Below are 22,942 nucleotides of genomic sequence, written 5' to 3'. Positions count from 1 at the left end.
ATCCATTTTATATCTCATAATGCTCTCTCTCTTGTTTGGTCATAAAATTTTCCCTATTCATAGATCTGACAAATAAACTTGTTTAATTTGCTTATGGTCTGTCACAAACCCATTTTGACCTTATCTTGGTATATGGTATGAGATGTTGCTATTTGTTTAATTTCTGATAAACTGCTTTTCAGTTTTTTTTTTAACCCTTGCCTTCTGTTTTAAAATTAATACTAAGACAGAAGAGTGGTAAGGACTGGGCAACTAAGGTTAAGTGACTTGCCCAAGGTCACACAGCTAGGAAGTGTCTGAGGTAAGATTTGAACCCAGAACCTCCCCTCTCTAGGCCTGACTCTCTATCCACTACAGTGCTACCTAGCTGCTTTCCCAGAAGTTTTTGTCAAATAGTGAATTCTTGCCTCAAAAGCTTGAATCTTTGTGCTTATTAAACACTCAATTACTATAGCAAGTTGCTACATGGCACAGTAGATAGAGTGTTAGACCTTAAGTCAGTTAGATTTATCTTCACAAGTTCAAGTCTGGCCTCAGACACTGTGTGACCCTGGATAAGTACTTTAATAGTTTACCTCAACTTCCCCATCTGTAAAATGAGCTGGAGAAAGAAATGGCTAACCACTCTAGTATCTTTACCAAGAAAATTCCAAATGGAGTCACAAAGAGCTAGATAGGACTAATCAACAAAATACAAAAAGCTTACTATGGTCATTGTGTAACTACTCTATTCCACTGATCCACCGTTCTATTTCTTAGCCTGTTCATGATTATTTTGATGATGACTGCTTTATAATACGGTTTGAGATTTGATATGTCTAGGCCACCTTCCTTTACCTTTTTATTTTTATTTTTTTTAAAAAACTCTTACACCTTCCATCTTGGAATCATTACTGTGTATTGTCTCCAAGGCAGAAGAGTGGTAAGGTTAGGCAATGGGGGTCAAATGACTTGCCCAGGGTCACACAGCTGGGAAGTGTCTGAAGCCAGATTTGAACCTAGGACCTCCCATCTCTAGGCTTAGTTCTCAATCCACTGAGTCACCCAGCTACCCCCTCCTTTACCTTTAAAAAAAAATCCATTCTCTTAATATTCTTGATCTTTTTTTTCTTCCAGATAAACTTTTTTAGTTCTATAAACTATTTTTTTTTGGCAATTTGATTGATATGGCACTGAATTAATAAATTAATTTCGATAGAATTACCATTTTTTGATGTTTTGCCTCAGCCTACCCATGAGCAATTAATATTTTCCAGGCGTTTAGTTCTGACTTTATTTGTGTGAAAAGTGTTTTCTTGCTGTGTTCATGTAGTTCCTGGGTATGTCAGAGTATTTGATATTGTCCGCACTTCTTTTAAATGGAATTTCTCTTCCTATTTCTTGTTCCTGGATTTTATTGCTCATATATGAAATGCTGATGATTTATGTACTTCAGTACATAAATGAGTTCAGCCGACAACCATGTATAATTCTCACCCCACTCCCATTCACCTGGTGGCCCAATAAAATTAAAATGTCCCCAAGCCCTTCTGCAGGGACGTAGCACCCATGTTGTAACAATCGCCTGCTTGTTGTTCAGTTGTGTCTGTGACTCCATGGATCACAGCACACCAGGCCCTTCCGTCCTCCACAAGCTCTCCAAGTCTGTCCAGGCTCATGCTCCTCGTTTACTATCTTAAAGGACTGCGTCTCCAGTTGTAAAAGTCTCTGGCCTCTTCCCCTTGTCTTCTGGCCTTGATCAGGGAATGTTTTCTTACTCTGGTCTTCATCTTGCCTATTGCATTCCAAGGACTCCCCTCTTTTTCCATCCCTCGGCTCCTGGGAAATGCTTTACTTATCTGTCCTAAGTTGGCTCCGTACTCTGAGGGGAGGAAGTAGGGCATTGCGGCAGGTACTAAAGTGTGGGGGTGAGAGATGATATGCTGGGTGTGCCCATCACGTGGACATCCTCTTTACAACTGCACTAGCACCCCATACATGATTCATCCGTAAATACGAAGAGAAAAAGCAAAACGGTGCCTGCCCTCAGGAAGGGGCATCAAGGCGGGAAGGTTTCAGATCACCTGGACTCGGGGAAGTGAATAAAAAAACCTAACGGTCCGGGGCAATGAATGGGGGGCGTGGCTCGTAGCCGACTAGCGGGAGGAGTGCGGCGCCGCCGCATGGCACGCAGGGACTTGTAGTCTTTCTCCTATCCCTTCGAATACTTAGCGGCTCAAACACACACCTCCCCCCACTTCCAGGTGCGTCTCTAGGACCAAAAGCGGAAGCAAGAGGCCTTTACGTTGGCCGTGCCTTCGCTGCTTGTTGATTGACAGCCATATTGACCAATAGACGCTCGATTTTCCTCTAGACGCACGGCAATTGGCTAAGCTCCAAGTGACGGCCCGCCTCTTCTCTCCTACGATTGGTCACGTTTTCGGTTTTGAAAATCGTAGCTTTCCCCCGCGCTTCATCCTCCGGGCAGCGGCAGTAGTGAAGGTTTGTGCATTTGTGTCTGCACCGGCGGCGCCGGGGATTGCAGAGTCCGGGCCGGCGGCGCCTTCGAGCTGCAGCTGGGGGCCGCGGGACTCGAAACCGAGCGGGCCGGGCGGAGCGAGCCAGGTGAGGAAGCTGCGCCGCTCCTTTCCCCCACCCCACCCCCTCCTGAAGCGGATCCGCCAGGCGCGTCTATTCTGGCAAGGCCTCGGACCCCACAAACCCCTCCCGGGGATGACAGCCTGAGGCCTGCAGTCCGCCCCGCCTGCTTTGCGCGGCCTCGGTGTCCCCAGCTGTAAAAAGAGGGGGAGGGGGAGCGAGGGCTGCGCCTATCGCTAGGGTCGGGAAGCTGAGGGTGGGGCAGTTTAGGGGGTGGTCTTGGTGTCGGTGACTTTCGCCTTTGAGGGCTCCGGAGCTTTTTAAAAGGCTGCTTGCCTCCTGTGGGTCGGGCATTTCCTTTTTTGCCCCGGTTGCTCAGCCTAATAGGTGCCTTAAGGCAGACTTGTTGACTGCCTGCTCGCCCGCTCACCGCCAGGGTCTCTCCTCTCCTATAGGCTTCTCATTCCTGCCTCAGCCATTTGTTAGGTTGATGGGAAGTCACTAATGTCAGGTGGACTTGACCCTGAGGTGGGGCCTTTCTCTACCCTAATTCTCCCCTCTTGGGGTGGGTCTGGTGAAGCCTGTGAAGCCCTTGTCAGAGTCGGGATTGAATCCGTTCATTGAAATCCACTGGATTCCTTGGAGATCATGACCCAGATATTAAAACAAAAAACACACAAGTGTACAGACTTCTAGATTTAGTCAGACACCCCCAAATTCCTTTCCTGCATAAAATGTGAGGTGGTGTTATGATCACTGCTGTTGTGGAATTTACTGAAAACTGTCTCAGAATCCCAGGTTCATGGATTTAGACCTGGAAGGGCCAGTAGTCATCAAAATAAACTCCCTTATTTGCAGATGAGAAAACCTGAGGCACAGAAATTAGTGACTGACCTCAGTCACGCAGCTAGTAAACATGATGAAATTTGAATCAAGGGCTTTCTGACCCCAGGTCCAGTGCCCTCCCTCCTCTCCACTATGCCAGGGCACTCTCTGAAGTTATTCTGTGTTCCTTGAACCTTAGAGGTCTCATCTAATCCCAGGTTCAGTGATTGATACAGGTTCATACAGCATGTGTTGGGGCTGGAATTTGAACTTAGCCCCTTGATTCCAGGTCCATGGACTTTTCCTCTGGGCCACATCTGCAAGTTCAGAAGTTTCTTGTTAAGGGTTTCTTTGATGGTCACTTCTTCCCTCTCCTTTGCTTAACCCTGTTAGCAAGCCTTGGTTGTAACCCTCATTGCTCTAGCTTCTTTCAATATAGTTAGATGGCTTTGTTTTGGGTACGTGAGGTTCAGCTCATTGGGGGATGTGGCCTTTGCAGAGTTTGTTGCAGAAGACTGTGAGGAGAGGAGGAGTGATGGAGTAGTGGGAAACCTTGACTGGAAGGAGGAAATCCCTCTGGCCTGACTTCCTTCCTTCCCAGTAGTTGGTACTTTATATGAGGAAGGTACCAAAAACCTGTCGGCAATAATGGCAAGTTTAAGAGTTCAAATATTTGCCAGCTGTCATTCTACATGGATCGAATATTCAAAACCCATCTATCATCATCCATGGACCCTATACTGAGGAAGATAAAGGCATAATAATAAAGATAAGGCATCAACCCTGGTTCCTCCAGGACTTAACATAATCAAGAACACAGACTTCTTTATAATGGTTCAGAAACAAGACTGTCAATTAGTTTAGCATCTTTTAGGCTGGTATCAAGCTGATTGGTTTGGGGGGAGGGGAGGCAGAGGGAGCAAAGACTTTCTTTGGAGAAGGAGGATCTCACTCTAACGACTCATTTTTTTCAATCATTAATTTTTACAAAGTCTTTGTTTTATTCACTTTTTTTCGCATGAATTGATTTCTTAATACTGTTCACACTTCCTTCCCCAAAGCTTCAACTCTGAGATCTGATATGTTAAAGGAAAAAATAAGCAAACCAGACTGACATCGAGTGGGACCGCAGCAATGCAACAGCCCACACTTAAAAACCAATGCCTCTTCCTGTGAGAAAGACACTATCATTCCTTTGTTGTAGCCCAGATTGGGCACTGCATGTAACTGGAATTCTGGGGTCTTTTAGGTATTGTAGTGACACAGCATTGGGCTCAATCAGTGATTATGACTACTTCTCTCCCTCTCCTCCCCCCTGGGCTTTGGGTTCCCTTTTTCCTTTCCTCTACCTAGAGGTTGGTTGTATCTTTTTCTAATACCATGAACTCAAACCTTCATTCCAGTATTTCCTCCCACAGTTAACACCTCTGGGACATTGATGGCCTGGTTGTCTGCAGGGATAGGGATTAGACCTTTGAGTTCCTTGGTTGGTATGGGGAACTTCTGGATGAGGCTCCTCCCTTTGCCATGGCAGGTTGTCCTTTTGCTCTAATAATCTATGAGTTCTGAGAGAGTTGCCCAGAGCACTGAATAGTGACTAGCCCAGTTACACAGCCAGAATGTGTGAGAGTTTGTACTCCACCTGATCATCTATCCAGATTCTGAGATCAACCCTTCCCCACCAGGCACCCTGCCTGTTCTCTAGAGCTGCTGATTTTAAAGAATTTAATAAGAAATTTCCCATACATTTTTTTCCACTTCAAAGATCTCCTGACCAACTTTCTCAAAGGTACCATTCCTTTTGCCTTACCAAGTCTTAGAATAAACATTTCAATCCATTTGGGAACTGAAGAAAGGAAAGATATGGACTTGTGGGGCAGTATTTAGAGTAGAGGGCTTTGAAGAAAAAGAAATGAGGATCTGAGCTTTAAGACAGGAAAGGACCATTAGAAGGCATCTATTCCCTCCTCTTTTACAGATGAGGAAATTTTGAGGCCCAGGGATAGGGAAATGACTTGCCTGAGGTCTCATAGGTAGTAAGTAGCAGAACAAGCCATATTCAATGCCTCTGTCCTCCAAGTCCTGGGCCGGCACTTTTGTCACTTGCAAGTTGCACCCAACATGTTTGATTGAGCACATCTTTCCCTCATCACTAGTCTTTCTCTAACCAACTACCATGGAATTCTGGAACCCTAACAGTCTACTTGACTCCTAAAGGGACAGTTGGCTTTGAAAGTTCCTTATTTTGGCTTAAGTGGCTGATAAATGGCCAAAAAATGGGGCCTGGGAGTCAGAGGTATAATGAGGTATCCCTCATGTGGCCGAAGACCCGTTGGTATGCATGAGTGGGACAGGGACATTCTTGGGTCTGGGGTGAGTGGGAGCATCTGTTGTCATGATTGTATGGGATCCTTGGGGGATGGCAAGTCCAAATCAACTTGGACAGCCCATTTATGTTAGGGGCCAGAAGAGGAGCAGTTTGAGAAGAGAATCCAAAGACTGAAAGGAATCTCTGTCTCCCTAAATCTCCCTCAAGGACTTGGCCTGACTCCTTTCACTCTTGTCTGAATCACAATGATTTGTGCATATATGTGCCAGCACTCCCCTGTTAGACCATGAGCTCTGGGAAGGCCAGGATTGTACAATTTTGTTTCTTTTTACTTCTAGACCTTGTACATAGTAGGTCCTTGGTTATTATATATTGGCACTGTGTCAGCTCTGCTGGGGCGTCGAACATTGTATTGGCCCCACTTGGTGGCATTCAGTCAGGGAGACTTTGGGTTCCATGTTGATGTTGTCTCCCCTTGGGGAACCCAGAGCTGTATTTCCTCAGTTGATAGAGCATTGGGGCTAGAATCAGGAAAACTTGAGTTCAAATCAGGCCTCAGACACTAACTGTGTGACCTTAGACCAGTCACTGAACCTCTCTATCTGCCTCAGTTTCCTCAGTTGTAAAATGGGGATAATTATAGTTCCTCCCTCCCAGAGTTCTGAGAATCAAATTAGAGAATATTCATAAAGTACTCTGCAAAACTTATTATTATTAACAATAATGGAGCTGAGATTTCAAAAACCCTTTCCAGCCATAGGTTTTGTTCCCTGTTGGCCATTGGTTGGGTTTGTGGGGCTAGCAGCTGGCTGTTAGCAGCTCTACATTCCCCAATTTATGCCTGGCTGCCCTGGTACCTTTTGGAATTAAGGGCTCTTTCCTGCTGAGACCTGATGACCTCAAGTCAGGGCCTGTATTGGCATGAATAATCAGACAGGAATCTTTGCTGCTTTTTCTTCCTTTGCCCTAGATCCTCCCATTGAGTTGCTACATGTTAGCTGCTCTCTCCCTCTCTGGACCTCAGTTTCTTTCTGTGGGGTACAGGCTGGACAATGGCCCCTCTAGCTCTACATCTTGAGGGTTGAATTGAATGGAATTAATTTCCAAGAGAGCAGGTTGATTAGAATAATGGGGACAAGTCACTTAATTCCCATTTCCTAGCTTTTACTGCTCTTCTGCCTTAGAACTAATACCCAGTATTGATTCTAAGATAGAAAGTAAAGGTTTACCAAAAAAAACCCTGAATAAATCTTACAAAAATAAACAAGAAAAAAGTAAAGGAAGTAAGTGAAATTTTAGAAAAGTTAGATTTAATAGCTCTGGAGAAAATGAATGGGGATAAAAAGGAATATATCTTTTCTGCAGCACATGGTACATACACAAAAATTGACCATGTGCTATGGCACAAAAACTTTACAACCAAATGCAGAAAAGCATCCTTTTCAGATCATAATGCAATTAAAAAGTATAACCAGTTAAGGGACTTATGAAAAGACAAATTAAAATCTAATTGGAAATTAAATAATCTAATTATTCAAAAGAAGTTGGGTTAAAGACCAAATTATAGAAACAATGATTTCATTGAATGACAATGAGATAACATCAAAGTTTATTGGATATAGCAAAAGCAGTACTTAGAGGGAAATGTATTTATATCTCTGAATGCTTATATCAATAAAATGGAGAAAAAACAGATCAATGAATTGGACTTGCAACTAAAAAAAACTAGAAAAAGAACACATTAAAAATCCTTAATGACTAAATTGGGAAATCCTAAAAAATCCAACGTGAAATTAGTAAAATTGAAAGTAAGAGAACTATTGAACTAATAAGACTAGAATTTGGTTTTATGAAAAACAAACTAGAGCATTGGTTAATTTGATTTTTAAAAGGAAAGAAAATCAAATTACCAGCATCAAAAATGAAGAAGGGTGAATTCATCTCCAATGAAGAGGAATTAATTAAATGACAATAAATCTATCTAGGTGAAATGGATGAATATTTACAAAAATCTAAATTGTCCAGATTAACAAAAGAGGAAATAGAATGCTTAAAAAATCCAATCTCAGAAATATTCAGCTTTTCTGAGATCTCTGGTCTGCAAGACTATGTGGCCTGGGCCAATGAGCAGACTTGAGCCTCTAAATGGAAAAAGAAATTCACTGATGGGTTGAGCCTTGACATCAGCATGCGCACAGGGCAGGACATCGTGATTGTTGCTGAGGTGAATGCCAGGAATTCTTGGCATCCCATGATGCTGCCAATGGGTAGTGGGTCCAGGGTGGAAATCCAGATGGGCTCTTTGAGGCTGAGTCTGGGTCCCCTTCCCCTCTGCAACCAGCCCAGATTGTTTAACTCTGCAGGTGACCTGGGTCCAAGATTCTGAACATCCTAATTGTGTTGCTTCTTGCCTCTGCTGTTACAGGTGGAACCATGGGGACCATGACAGGGTCTGCCAACCTCTTGGAGGTCTGCAGCAGCAAACTGAGGGAGTTTATGTGCAATGTGGACAACAAGGATATGGTGTGGCTGCAGGAGATCAAGGAGGAGGCCATAAGGATGTTCTCCAGGTAAATCTGGGGATGAGGGGAGCCCACGTCTGATCAGCAGCAAAGGTGGGGAACACTGGGTTCTTCTCTAGCTGTGGCTTTCAGAAACTTATATCCCACTAAGAAATGAATGAGCAACAACAAAAATTAACGTTTAAATAGGGGGAAATAGAAAATCTTGTTACTGAGCAGGGCGGAACCCAGAAATGGCAAACAAGCAAAGGAAAGCCTGTTTGTCTGGTGCCTTGCCCTGCTTGCCCAAAGTGCTGCCAACTTGGGGGGGGGGGCACAGTTCTACCTTCCCTTCTCTTTCTTTCCTATCTTCCTTCTTTCCTTCCTTCCCCTTGGAATCTGGGAGCCTTGGGTTCAGGTTAGGCTTCTTACATTCCCTGGCTGAGTCATTTGACTTCTCATTAGGCCTAGGTATCTATCACTCCTGAGCTTGGAGCTACCAAATTGAAGAAGAGTTTCTTCCCTGGGTGGTGGGTCCACCTGCATGTGACTGGTTCTGCCATGATCACTCAACTGTCACCCTGAATCCATTTCTCCCTGTTTCCTCCAGATCTGCCATCCTTGGTCTTCACTATGTTAGTGCACCACAAGGGAGTCTGTCCTCCAGGCTGGAAATTCCTGGGCTGTTTCTGTATTCTCAGGCATAACTTTGTAAGCACCTGGAACTTCCCCAGACGTACCACAGGGGCCTCAGGTCTGCACTTAGTGGCCATTAGTGCCCCTTGAACTTGATCTAGCTCAGGGGGCCAGCTTGGTGGCAATGAACTAGCCCAGAACTGGTTAGGGCCAGTTCCTATTCCGCCACCAGTTAGTCAGTGGACACAGGCCACGTAATACCCACAGAGCATGGTCTGGGTCTAATGGGGTGACTGTAGGGCAGTGGCAGGACTCAGATCTGAGGGCCTTGGTGTGAATCTTGACCATCTAACTGTGAGACCTTGGGCAGCAGCAGTATAAAGTGAGGGGATCCCTAAAGTTACTATCATTAAAGCCCTTGTTCCTAATTTAAGTGTAAGACATGCTTCTTACCCTCAAGGAGCTTCTACTCTAATGGGCAATATAACACCCAGAAAAAAGAGACTTCCTTCCCTCCCCCTTTTGCTGGGAATGACCTTTCTCTTCTTCTCTTACTTGTCCTGACTCAGAACCCCACTAACTAAGTTTGCCCCTTTTCATTCTGCCCCAGGGACCCTGCTGAACAAAACCTGATGATGAGGAGGGTAGAGGAGGGGATCTGTTCTGACTCTACTGCTCATTAGCAGCACTGAGAAGGAAGGGAGGGGAGAACTGAAGGGAAAATTAGGGAATTTCCTGGTCATACAGACCCTTTGGAGGCCAACCAAGAATCCTTCCTATGGATTTTGGAAGCCTTTTGGAAACTTCCAATGGGAACCAGGAGCTTGTGGAAGCCAAGCTAGAGGGTCCCCCTCTCTCCTGCTTTCGAACATCTTGGTCAAGAAATCTTCCTTATACTGAGATGCCTTCTGGCAGCTTCTGTCTCTTGGCATTGCTCTGTGGTCTGGGCCCTTGGAAGGCTCCACTGTTTATTGGTCATAGCTCAGGGCCTTTTGTCTCCTTGGTCTTTTCCCAAATGTGCCTGGAATTGAGTAATCTTCCAAATCATTCATCATTCAACCAGGATGTATTTATAAAGCCTGAACTCTGTGCCAGGCATTGTACAATGTACAGAGAACAAGACACTCTTCTCTGTGGGAAGGTTCTTGTGTTTTGAAGGCTAAGGACCTCCCTGGTTCTAGACACTGCCTTAATAGAACCCATTAGCTTCAGAAACTGGCTTTCTTGGAGCATGCTGAATTCACTGAATTTGCAGGCCACTCAGTCCGCCAGGGCTCTTCCCTAGGCCCTTTGGCCTTCCTTTTCCCTCAGAATGCTGGGTGAGGCTCATGGGATTCATAGCTCTGGAGCTGTAAGGGATGTCTAAGGCCCTCTAGGCTGATCCCCTCATTCTGCAGATGAGGACATTCCAGCTGTCAGCATCCAAAGTAGAATTTGAACCCAGGGTCTCTTCCTTCCTTGGATCCTAATGCTGCTGCCAGGACCCCTCAGATCCCTGCTCTCCCTAGAGGGGTGATTATTCTATTAGGTTTTGTCATCTTGGTACCTAATATAATTCAAATGGCATAGACCTCCCTGGCCTGACTTAGGCACAGTCCCCAGCCAGCTGTGCTCAGAGCTGGTTTATCCAGAGTGGTAAAGTATTTAAGAGCTTTCTGACTCCTGGGCCAGCATCCAAGGCCACTTGGCTGCCCTATGTGTGACTGCTTCTGTGGGAGAATGTGCCCCAAGAACCCAGAACCAGATTTTGAGACTCCACACTATTGGAGGCTTGGGCTTGGAGATGGGAGAGCTAGAGTGTTGGGCCAGGCAGAACACCTGGTAAGTCTGAAACTAAGAGGGGGAGAGGGAAAGGAGGAGACCCAGTGACCCATTTGGTCTCGTTTCTGCTGAGCAGGGAAGCCCGAGGCGCATCTTCCAGGCTGTACGGGCTGGTGTTGGGTTGGTGACTAGCCCACCTCCCTGGTGCTCGCCAGAGCAATCTCTACTTCTCCATTCTCCACTTTGCCCCTCAGTAATTTCAGTGTGGAGCCTGAGCTGATGCCCAAAACTCCATCTCAGAAGAACCGCCAGAAGAAGAAACGGTTTTCCTCCATTCAGGATGAGAATAGGCCTCCAACCAGAAAAAGGTAAGTGGATGGCAGGCCAGAGCCAGGGCCAGGTGGGCAGGGCAGAGACAGAGGCTTCTGGTCCAGCAGAGACAGGTCTGGATTTGGGGGTGGAGATTCCCAGCCGTGACCCCTGGGCGAGTGGTGTAGCTATCCAGGCCTCTGGGTTCCTCATCTATAAAAAGACAAGGAGAGCTTGAAGGCCTCTCAAGGCATCCCCTCATTAAGACAACTGTCCTGGGGCTCTAGGATGCTTCCCCTGTGCTTGGTACCTTGGGAAATGAGGAGGAAACCTGGACAAGAAACAAGTGGAGGGCTGGCAGGATGGGCTGTAGACCCTAAGAACTCAGGAGGGCCTAGGACCATACATTTGGAGCTCATTGAGTCCAAGCCTCTCATTTTTATAGATGAGGAAACTGAGGCAAACAGGTGCAGTGACTTGGCTTGTTATTAGCCTGGTGGGGTGGTGGATGGAGCCCTGAACCGGAAGAAAGTCAGCCCGGAGTTTGAGGCCTGACTTGGACACTCATCAGCTGGGTGACCTTCTGGACAAGTGACCATTCATCTAACTAGTAAGCCTTCCTGAGTCCAGGCCTGGTGCTGTTTCTTCTGTGAGTTCCTAGAGGGCAGGGAACAGATTTTTGCCTTAGCCTGCATCCCTAGGGTTTAACACAGTGCCTGGCACATAGCCAGGGCTTAAAAATACTTGTAGCCTGACAAGACAGCCCCTGCCTGAGGCTATGGCCCATCTCTTGTAGGTTGTCCCGACGGGTGAGCAGACGGGCGAGCCGAAGGAGCAGTCGATACAACTCGCGGCTACTCCGGAGTAAAGACAAGTTGGAGAAGCTGGTCCTGGTGGTGGCCGAGAATGGCTCCATCCCTCCTCGTGGGATCCGGACCCCAGCAGCAGCTGCCACCTCACTTCCCGAGTCCCCCACTGTGCTCACCCAAAAGCCCCCCAGCCTGCCATTAGTGGCTGGACGCATGCCCTTTGTGGAGATCAGTGTCAGCGAACAGCAGAGTGCTGAGAAGTGCCTGCAGGCCACCAAGACCAGGATGGCTGACCAGAAGCTCTCCTTTGTGCTGAACCTTGGGTCTGAGGATGAGGGGACACCAGAGAAACTGGCCAAGAACTCTCCTGAGCCAGTGCCAACCAAGGTTCCCCAGGCCAAGGCAGAGGGGCCCACTCGCTCTGTGTCCAAACTCCGGATTGCCCGTCCCGCATCTCTCGAGGACGTGTCCCCCATGAAGACTCAGACCATAGAACTAGATGGAGTGCCCTCTTCTCCAGGAACACAGCCCGAGCCAGGGGGCAATCTGCTCTCAGACTTGCCAGAAAGCCCCCAGACCCCAACAGGCTCCCGCTGTGACCGACGCTCCGTGCGAAGGAGCCTCGTGCGCAAATCCTCGAAGGCCCACAGGGTCTCCTTGCTCCATAAATACTCCATGGTTCCTAAGAGGATTAGCTCTTCTCGAAGGTCCTCCAGGAAAGTGGCTCAGGAGCCAGCAGCCACTGGTCGCATCGTCTGTAAGTTGTCGGTCATTCCCTGGCACCCAGACTTGGTCTCTGCTCTGTTCAGTCCCCAGGCTTAGATGGAGGTGATCCTGGGGGGGAGGGGTGCTGTACTGGAAGGGAATTCTAGGATTGAGGAAGGTTTCCTGGAAGGGGGAAAGAGAAGGAGCAGGGCCCCTTGCCATTCCTTAATCTTGGGGGGTTGTCTGAGCTGGCCCCTTGATATGGCAGATAATGAAAGTTTCTGGGAAGAAAGGTGAATGGCCTTCAGGAGTGCCCGAGAAGGGACCAGAGCTGGATCTGTGGCCTCTGGCTCCTGGTCTCTGCCCTAATCCATGTTGCCTTTTATAGGCCAGGCCAACAGAGAATGCGCCTCTATTCCCCCACCCCCAGTGGAGTCTCCCAAATTGCAAAGTTTTTGTGTTGGGCCTGGCAGCACGTTTTTCTTGGGATCCGAGAAGGAGCCTGATTCAGACTTGAGGAGCTTGTTATTAGCCAGGTGGGGTGGTGGGTTCACCAGAAGGAAGTCAGCCCGGAGTTTGAGGCCTGACTTGGACACTCATCAGCTGGGTGACCTTCTGGATAAGTGACCATTCTTGGCTTTGGTTTCCTCATCTGTGAAATGGGAATAATAATAGTACCACCTCCCCACTCAGGGTCATGAGGATCCAGAGAGAATCCTGGATGGGAGAGCTCTTCATAAGCCTTAGAAAAGTTACAGAAATGCTGGTATTTTTAGGGGCCAGGCTGGGGCCTGTGATGTCTCTGGCCTGGATAATTACAAGGCAAGGAAAGACTTCTCCAGTGTGGGTCAGGTCAGTGCCTCCTGGGTGGTGTCTGGGCTTCAGGAGTTGCCTAGGATCACGGACATGCCCTTTGGAAGGCTGTGGGAAAATCCTTGTTCTTAACTATTTGTATCATTCTCATTCTCATCAAGGAATTGCAAAGAGTGGGAGATAAGGGATGTATTGTGAAAACTCTTCCTTGCCTGCCTCTTTTATGTGAGAAAATTACCCCCTTCTCTCAGTGGATCCCTCTTTCTCACCTCTTCTTTTTTTTGGAGATCATTCTAGTATATTCAGTTCATAGCCATGCCCACTTCTGTGTAAACTCTTTTTAGGAGTTACACGTATCTAGGAATAGAAACAGTTTAATTTTATTGAATCCCTTAGGATTACTGTTGAGTCTTGTGTTTGCATGTCTGTTTTCTATTCAGCTCCGGTCTTTTCATCTTGAAAGTAATGCTTGAAAGACCTCTATTTCATGAAATATCCATCATCCTTCCCCCCACCCCTGCCAAGGGTGATAGTTTTTCTGGGTAGGTTATTTTTGGTTGTAATTCTTTCTCCTTTGTTTTCCATAATATCATATTCCAAGCCTTTTTTTTTCCTTTAAACCCTTACCTTCCATCTTAGAATTAATATTGTGTATTGGTTCTAAGACAGAAGAATGGTAAGGTCTAGGCAATTGGGGCTTAAGTGTCACTCAGGAAATGTCTGAGGCCAGATTTGAACCCAGGATGTCCCATTTCTGGGCCTGGCTTGCCATCTACTGTGACACCCAGCTGCCCCCTGAATTGTTTCTTTCTGGCTACTTGAAGTATTTTCTCTTTGACCTGGGACCTCTGGAATTTGGATATAATATTAATGTGAGTTTTCATTTTGAGATTTCTTTTAGGAGGTGATCAGTAAATTCTTTCAATTTCTATTTTGCCTTTTGGTTCAAGGATATCAAGGAAGTTTTCTGCAACGATTTATTGAAATGTACCTAGGTTTTTTGGGGGGGTGGGGGGGATCATGACTTTCAGGTAGTCCAGTAATTCCAAAATGATCTCTCCAGTCTCTTTTCACATTTTCCAATGAGATATTTCAGTTTCTTCTGTTTTTTTTTTTAATTCTTTTGATTTCATTTCATTGTTTCTTGATGTCTCATGGAGTCATTAACATCTACTTGCTCAATTCTTATTTATAATTACTTTCTTCAGTGAGATTTTTGTGCTTTTTCCACTTGGCCAATTCTGTTTTTTAAGTTGTTTTCTTCAGTATTTTTTTGGTACCTCTTTTCCGTACTGTTTCATTTTCTTGCCTCACTTTCATTTCATTTCTCAATTTTCCACTATTTCTCTCTTTTAAACTCAGGCATTCTCTTTGGGTTTGGATCCAATTCGCATTTTTCTTTGAGCTTTTTTTCATATCAGTTTTTACATTGTTGTCTTCTTTTGCATTTATATTTTGGTCTTCCCTGCCACTTGTTATAGTTTTCTTTGGTGAAGGTTTTTTGTCGATGTTATGTGCTCATTTTCCCAGTCTGTTTCTTCACTGAATGTTATATTAAAGTTGGGAGGCCCTGTGCCTTGCAGGCTTCAGGTTTTTTTTGTGCAGCTGTTTTCAGAGCTAGTTCTGGGGGTCTGCAAGTTTTGCGTGCTTCCAAGGTGGTTATGATCCTGGGAGAGGCAGGGTCAGTGCTCTCCTGGGCTGCACTCTGGTCTTTACCTGGTCTTATCTTTGCAGCTGCAAGTACCCATGTTCTCTTTCCTTTGGAGCTGTGACCAGAGCCCCTGCTCCCTTGCTATCAACTCCCAAACCTTCTCTCCACCCTGGAACTGTGACCTACAACTGCAATGGGCAATAAAGTGACCATGGGGAGTTAGTGCCAGTTGTACCCAGTGCCAGCAAAGGGTCCCCTGTAATCACTTTTTCTCACCAGTTATCTGAACCCCACACCTTCTCTGGGCTGAGAGCTTCTGAAGCTGCCATTGTTGCTTCGGTGTATGTGGGCTCTGAACAGACCTCTACTCTGGTGTCACGGACGGCTTCTGCCAACCTCTTATTTTCTTAGGCCAGAAAGATATCACTCTGACCTTTCGTTGGCTCTGCTGCTCCAAAATTTTATTTAGATGTTGTTTTAAAGTTGTCAGAGGGGAATGTTCAGCTGTGTGACCGCCCCATATCTGCTGTCTTAGTTCCTAGCCCCCTCATTTTACAGAGGGAGAAACTGAGGCCTGGAGTGGGGAAGGGCCTAGTTGTCAAGGGTCATACAGCTAGGAGATGTATGAAGCAGGATTGAAGCCCAGTCTTCTCTGGCTTTCCAGCCTTTTACCTTCTTGCCTTAATCCTGAAGATGTGGGATAGACTCGTGAAAGGATCCCGTGGTGCCATGGTTGTGAAGATGGAGGGGAGCCTCAAGGATCATAGACTCAGAACAGGAAAGAGATCCCAGAGCCCCTCCAGGCCATCCCTTTGCTCAACAGATGGGGGCTTACGTATGGCCTGAGTCATACGGGGAGTGAATGACAGAGCCAGGGTTTGAACCCGAGTTTCAGCTCCATGAGCACCAGGTGGTGCAGTGGATAGAGCACCTGGCCTGAGTTGGGAAGATTCATCTTTGTGAGTTTAAATCTGGCCTTAGACACTAGCCGTGTGACCCTGGGAGTTACTTCACCCTGTTTGCCTCAGTTTATTCATCTGTCAAATGAACTGGAGAAGGAAATGGGGGTCATGAATAGTCAGACATGACTTAATAATAATGACCCAGTTCTGTGACTGCACTCTTATCTCTTTCAAGGAAGAGTGTTAACTAAGGTGATGGCACAGCTGGGCTCTGAAGAAGAGAGAAAGGTGGAGAAGGGACGGTCCCATTGTAGGACAAAATCTCAGGGCCTCCCTGGGGTGTCCCATAGGCTGGCCTGTCTGAGCTGGCACCCAACCAGCCAGTCTATCAGCCAGCATTTAGGAAGCTCTTTCTTGGGCCAGACACTGCCGAGCACTGGCTGTCACCTAGAGATCAGAGAGCCCACATCTTGCAAGTCGCCGCTGCCCTTGAGAGACTTCCACTGGTGGGCGAGACAGTACCTAAGTCATAGACATCAATATATACGGGCCGCTGGGGTGGGAGCGGAGGAGGAAGGGAGCGTGTCCCAGGCCTTGGGCAGCTGGCAGCGGGGCTGGGGTCTTTCTTGTGTGAGACCTAAAGATAGACACTCGTGGCCAGCCTGGGGAGTGGGGCATGGATGGCAGCAGAGGAGTCAGACTCGCCTTGCGAGCCCCCCACGTTTAGCCCCAAATAGAGTCAGGCGCAATTAGGATAAATGAAGCACACCCCAACGTCGATCATGTGCACGCATGGCGTTCTCAGTCTGCGTGTGGCCTGCAGGGATCTGTTTCCTCTCGTTTATTTATTGGTTAGCTTGTGAGCTTGGGTTGCCTTCCTCCATCCCTCCCAGCGCTGCACCAGTCAAGGTCGGCCCGCGAGATCGACATGCGGGACCAGACGACACAACTTCCGCCTGTCGGCTCTTTCTCTGGGGGTGGAAGGGCTCTTCCCACTGAAGTCCTTCAGAGTTGAGTTGAATGTTGGTGGGACTGCATAGCTTAGTCGTTGCTCACAGTTACTCTTCAAACCATATTGTCGTTACCGCCGCCGCCGTTCTCTCGGTTCTGCTCGTCTACCTTTCCATTATTTCATGTAAGTCTTCCCAAAACGACATGCTCGCGTTTCTTTGTCATGGTGGTATTCCAGCACAGTTGTGTCGCCCAGCTTATTCAGCCATTCCCCAGTGGATGGGCACTCGCTGCCACCACAAAGGGCGGTTACTCGTCTTTTAGAACACCTTGATCACCGGGGAAATAGACTGAATACTGGTCCATAGAGGGTATATGGAGTCCGATGACTCTGGTTGGACCAGTTCAAAATTCCACCAATAGTGCATCAGCATCCCAACTTTTCCGGATTCCCTCCAACATTTATCCTTTTTCTCTCGTTTTGGTACCTTGGTCAGGGATCTGTTTCTATTTGAGTTTGTCAGATGGCTTAGAAGACTGCGGAGTAAGAAGGAGCCAGGCTGGGACGAGCATTTTTTCCCCCAGTTGAAGAAATTTGTTTCCTTTTTTTTCTATCAACAGAAATGATATAATTATAGGCCTGTTTTGATACACAGGGAAACCCTTTTGTCCCCTTTTTTTTTGGCTAAATGAAACGGCACAATAACTTTTTACAAAACAATTCACTGCTTTCTTGGGCTGAAGCCAATTGCAAGAATGTATCGGTACTGGTGCCTTACAGCTACTTAGATTGTTTAAGAGCATCAGTGGAGAAAAATAAGTTATTTAAATAATGATTTCATATACAGAAAGTGTAACATCGTTAGTTGTTATGTCACGTGGTTGACAGTTTTGTTTCCCCTCTATATGACAAATGAGAATCAAGGTAACTTGGCCCTCTGCAGAGGACAATCTTTTTTCCCTTGCACATGAGACAGAAAGGTGCGCCACCAGCATTGGCAGCCTGACTTCCAGCTGGGCTCGGGGAAAGGAACTATTTTCTAATAACGGAATCTTTGATTTCACCCGAACTTAGATTTGAGGAGAACAGGCGTTTCTGAAAGGTTCTGTGTTAGCTAAATCATTTGGGAATGTAAACAGTACTTAGGGCTGGCTCCTGCCAGACAACTTTTGAGGTTAAAATTATACACAGTGACATATAACAGCATCTGCCAGTCAGAACTTGCTCAGTAGGTTTCTTCTGTGCTTTCCAACAGTCAACAAGCTCAGAATTGTATTCAACAGAATTAATTAAAAATTTGATTTAGCTGAATCCTCCTATCTGTCAGATGAGCTCTATAGGTTGACCCTTCAAACCTCGGTTGACAACCACACACAGAAACTTAAGGCCTTACTAGGATCAAGTTAAAAGCTTAAAGCAAAAAGAGATCAAACATAGAACAAATTATAAAAGCCATTACTGAAAACACACACTTCCCAGACTACTTCCATTGGAAACCACCCTCTCCCTCAACTTCTTCTTTTTTAAGCCCTTCCCTTCCCTCTTGGAGTCAGTAGTGTGTATTGGCTCCAAGGCAGAAGAGTGGTCGGGGTTAGGCAATGGGGGTCAAGTGACTTGCCCAGGGTCACACAGCTGGGAAGTGTCTGAGGCCAGATTGGAACCCAGGACCTCCAGTCTCTAGGTCTGGCTCTGCATCCACTGAGCTACCCAGCTGCCCCCTCCCTAAACTTCTTGAAATTATGGATGATTCCCAGATTTGGCTCAAACTTTTCCTACCTTACCAAAAGACCATTTCAGAGACAAGGTGACACGTAGTCTAGTCTGATTCTCTGAAATACTTAAGTTTATATTTTTCCTGCTTCTACTAAATAAAATATGGGGGGGTAGAATTCAGTAATTCAGATAAAATTTCCTTCCCTGGGGTTTGTCAAATATAATTTGTCATCATTGTCCCAGATCTCACAGTAGTACTCTTTCTTTCTTTCTTTCTTTCTTTCTTTCTTTCTTTCTTTCTTTCTTTCTTTCTTTCTTTCTTTCTTTCTTTCTTTCTTTCTTTCTTTCTTTCTTTCTTTCTTTCTTTCTTTCTTTCTTTCTTTCTTTCTTTCTTTCTTTCTTTCTCTCTTTCTTTCTTCTCTCTCTCTCTCTCTCTCTCTCTCTCTCTCTCTCTCTCTCTCTTTCTTTCTTTCTTTCTTTCTTTCTTTCTTTCTTTCTAAAAAACCCTCACCTTCCGTCTTGGAGTCAATACTGTGTATTGGCTCCAAGGCAGAAGAGTGGTAAGGGCTAGGCAATGGGGGTCAAGTGACTTGCCCAGGGTCACACAACTGGGAAGTGTCTGAGGACAGATTTGAACCTAGGACCTCCCGTCTCTAGGCCTGGCTCTCAACACACTGAGCTACCCAGCTGCCCCCAGTAGTACTTTTTCATACTGTGGTACTCTTGGTGCTTTCCGTGCCTTCTCTCTTATTCCTCCAATTGCTAAGGGAGGAAGGAAAATCCTTTTCTTAGCTCACCTCTCATGATGCCACTCAGAAATGTTTTCAGATAATTTGGTCACACCAGCAGCCTGCAGCCTCTGGGCATCCAAACATGAAAGGAGACACATGAATGCAAATGCTTAATCGGGATAAAGCAGCAAGCTTGTGAAGATTAAATATAAAGTGGACGTCGATGGCTCTTCTTGGGTCGTGTGGGACACGCTTTAACGGCCATACAGAAGGGCTTGTTGTTGTTCCTAAAGCAGGACTTCTTCATCTGGTGCCCGTGGAGTTTTAAACAAATATATTTTGTCTTAAGTATAATTCAATATCATTAGTTTCTTTTGTAATTTTATGTATTTTGTTCTTTTAAAAGCATTCTAAGAAATCCATAGACTTGTCCAGAAGATTGCCTTAGGGGTCTAGAACAAAAGCTTTTTCTGGGGGTCCACTAGAGTTTAGTAAGTACAGTGGGGTGACGTAGTCAGATCTGTGGCTTTAGGAAAATGGTCCATGTGGAGGCTGATTTGGAGAAGGGCAGAAAGACCAGGGCACCAGGCCAGTTCATCACCAGGTGGTTCTGCCTGCGTAGAGAGAAAGTGACCTGAGGAGATGCTGTAGACATAGAAAGGAAGCATTGCCCATGTGCTTGGTGGCCGGAATGGGTTTACCCTGGAAAGTGCTCAGGCCCCTCAGCTCCTCCCCAAATGAGGCACTGCATTCTCCTGAGCAGGGCTTCTTTCCCTTGGTTGACTCCTTTTGTTGGGCCTGGCGTTGGCCTCCTGCATCAGCTGATTGTAAGGCGATTGGCCAAAACTAGGCCCGAGGAGACCCTGTTGAGGGTTTTCTGAGAAGAGGATCTGATTCCTGGGTTTGGGCTTGTGAGGGGAGCTGTCTAGTAGTGGTACAGACAGATGGGCCTCCTGGGAAGTAGGGGCTCTACCCTCCCCAGATTAGGGTTGGAGAATAATGTGAATGAGAGCCACTGATCTTTACAGAACCCCTTGTTTGATGGGTCCGTGACACAGATTATGTCCTTTGATCCTCACAACAGCCCTGGCAGGTAGGGGCTCTTCTTATGCCCATTTTACAGATGAGGAACCCGAGACTTAAAAGACTCAAATTCCAGCCTTAGATACTTCCTGGCAAGTCACTTCACTTTGTTTGCCCCAGTCCCAGCAAATATCATATTTTAGATTCAAAAACTTCCTGGTGACCATTTAGTGTTACTTTTTGTTGATTTTTTCCCTTATTTTTACATTTCTTAAACTTCCCTGTGTCTCTTACTCCTTCCCTGAAAACCATCTATAATTATAAAGGTTGTTTTTTTTTAAAGGAACAGAGAAAGCAAAAAAAAAATCAGTAAAAGACTTAAAGAGAACCCAGGCCACAAGAACTCTCACTCATTGTTGCCTGTGGCAGAAACTGGGAGGTGCGTGGAATAAGTCATCAGAGAGTGAAGGGAGAGATGGCGCAGAGCAGGCAGCCCCTGCCCTCTGGCACAGGCAGGAGGGCATTCAGGAGAGATTTGGGTTGACGTCTAGGCCTTAGTCCTCTCATCTGACATAGCTCACAGGATCGTGGGGGAGAGCACTTTACACTTACTGAGGAGCTGTAGAAATGTGAATTATGTGCTGTAGCAAAGCAGGTTAGGCTAGCCTTGGAGCTGGAAGGGCCCACGTTCAGATTCTGTCTGTGACACACAGATGTGGGAGCTAGGCTTTTGCTTTTTCCCCTGGGGACCTTAGAGGCTTCTCTAAGAGAGCATGGTTGGGTTTGGGGTCAGGCAGCTCTTCAGCCCACGCTGCTTTCCCACACTGCCCCTGGGGCAATCATAGGTCCAGACAAGGAAGCCTTCAGTGGTGCTCAGCTATGATTCAGTCCAAGCCAACAAACATTTATTAAACACCTGCTGTGAGCTCTGCCAGGTGCTGAGGATAGAGATACAACATGAAACCATCCCTGTCCTCAAGGAGCTTACCTCTAGGAGCTGGGGAAAGGTCGCAGCCATCCTGTCAGTGGTGTAAGAGTCCTCCAGGGCATGCCATTGTTAGGCCCATTTTACTGATGAAGGAACTGATTCTCAGACAAGTCACACAACTTAGACCCATGAGAGCCAAGATCTGAACCCCACTCTCTTCGCCTCCAGTTTCGAGTCCATTCCACTGCCCATGTTGGCCTCTCTGAGTACATAGTGGAGATAAAAGGAGCCTTTGCAGGGGATGCCTGTTTAGTGTCTTGTGCTAGGTGGAATCAGCTGGCTGTCTCTCCTCCTTTCTGGGGTGTTCTTGGGGGAAGCAGCCCAGTTAGCGCTGGGAGAGCAGGACCCCTACTGCAATCATCATAGCTGTGGTCGGGGCGAAGCCACAGGGGAGGGCACAAGAGCTAGTCGTGGTCTCCCTTTTGACTTCATTCCCAGATTTAGCCCCCTGGAGAAGGAGCTGTCCTGATGGATTTTCTCTGAGTGAGCGCAAGCATGGCTGTTAGAAATCAGAATGAAAGGCAAGGTTTTTGGCGCAGGCTCCCAGGCTGGCCCCTTCCTCCACTGGCTGACCAGGACCACCTGGTACACCTGCTGACTTTGTAGGTTCCCTTGGGGCTAGTGGGAGTCTCATGGGTTTTGGCTTAAAGAGCCAGAAGGAACTTTCAAGGCAGGTGGCAGAGGACTTGTGCCCATGTCCTCTTGTGGGTCCTCCTTAGAGTGCCCTCCTCCCCTCCCCTCATTTCTGAACCCTGGGCTCAGGCTACAGAGATGGCACCTCTCATTCTTGACTTCAAAGGGGCCAAGTCGAAAGCCGTAGCGTGTTTCAGGAGCATCCTGAGCTGGCTTAGAAGGACCCTTGGAGATTCTCGGGGCTCATGCCACTCCCTCTCATTGGAGAGGCCTGAGGTCAGAAAGCTGGCAGAGGTATGCCACCAAGCCCGTTGTTAGGAATTAGATGCTGATGGCCTGACCGAGCTGGGCAAGTCCTCCTCGCAATAAAGTGCTTTTAGGAGCAGATGTTAAGAACCAGGGTGGCTTTAATAGCATGTGGAGGGTTATTCCTGGGTCTGCTTGACTCTTCCCTCAGTGCTTCTTTGTCCAGAACATGGCAGAGAGGAAGCCATGAGGCGCATGTTTCGAGGCTCTTGGAAATCTGGGGATTAGGGTTGGGCCTCTGCGGTGTGGGTAGGAACTCCCTATTTGAGCACTCATGGCATTGGAGAGAGCAGGAGAAGGAGGTAGGGGGAGCATATCCGACTGGGGGCACCCAGACCCCTGGTGTTCTTGGCCTTGGCCCAGTGTAGTGCGGAAGATGTAGCCCCAGAGCAAAAACTCCCTGGAGTGAGACATTCAGTAAAAGCAAAGCCTAAACTACTTCCTTTCATATTCCGTTTCCGGAAGGGTCTGCAGGCCAAGGGAGCTTCCTCTATTGCCAAGGGAGCTTCCTCTATTGACTAGGAGGCTTTTCTGCAGCCCTGTGGAGGTTGGGGTTGAGGTGAGAGGCATCAAGTTGATCCCTTCCAGTTTCTGGATTTCTAGAGCTGAGCAAGTAAGTCCGCGATTTGAGAGAAATAGCAAAAGAAAGTAGAGAGGCCTGGGCTGTGTCCCTTGCAGACCTTTGTTTTTCCATCTCTAAAATGGGAAGGCTAAATGGACTTTAAGGCCCCAGCTATGTCTAGGCCCTAAGGAGAGGCAGGGGGAATAGTCTAGGGCA

General features: G+C 46.8%; 1 protein-coding gene across 3 annotated transcripts in view; it reads left to right on the top strand.

The window, feature by feature from the left end:
- Positions 1-2,438: 2,438 nt before the first annotated feature.
- INCENP (inner centromere protein) overlaps positions 2,439-22,942 on the top strand; it is a 35,299-nt gene continuing 14,795 nt past the window's right edge. The window contains exons 1-4 of one of the 3 annotated variants that reach the window (XM_056801614.1): positions 2,439-2,604; positions 8,157-8,301; positions 10,884-10,997; positions 11,735-12,504. In XM_056801614.1, the coding sequence (XP_056657592.1) occupies positions 8,165-8,301; positions 10,884-10,997; positions 11,735-12,504 (1,021 nt within the window). In that variant the 5' untranslated portion in view covers positions 2,439-2,604; positions 8,157-8,164. Of the gene's footprint in view, positions 2,605-5,172; positions 5,192-5,593; positions 5,738-8,156; positions 8,302-10,883; positions 10,998-11,734; positions 12,505-22,942 lie in introns of those variants that run through there. The other 2 variants (XM_056801613.1, XM_007497704.3) reach the window with 2 other exon arrangements.

The sequence above is a fragment of the Monodelphis domestica genome, chromosome 6 (genome assembly GCF_027887165.1).
Source record: "Monodelphis domestica isolate mMonDom1 chromosome 6, mMonDom1.pri, whole genome shotgun sequence".
Classification (NCBI taxonomy): domain Eukaryota; kingdom Metazoa; phylum Chordata; class Mammalia; order Didelphimorphia; family Didelphidae; genus Monodelphis; species Monodelphis domestica.
This window is presented reverse-complemented; position numbering and strand designations above follow the sequence as displayed.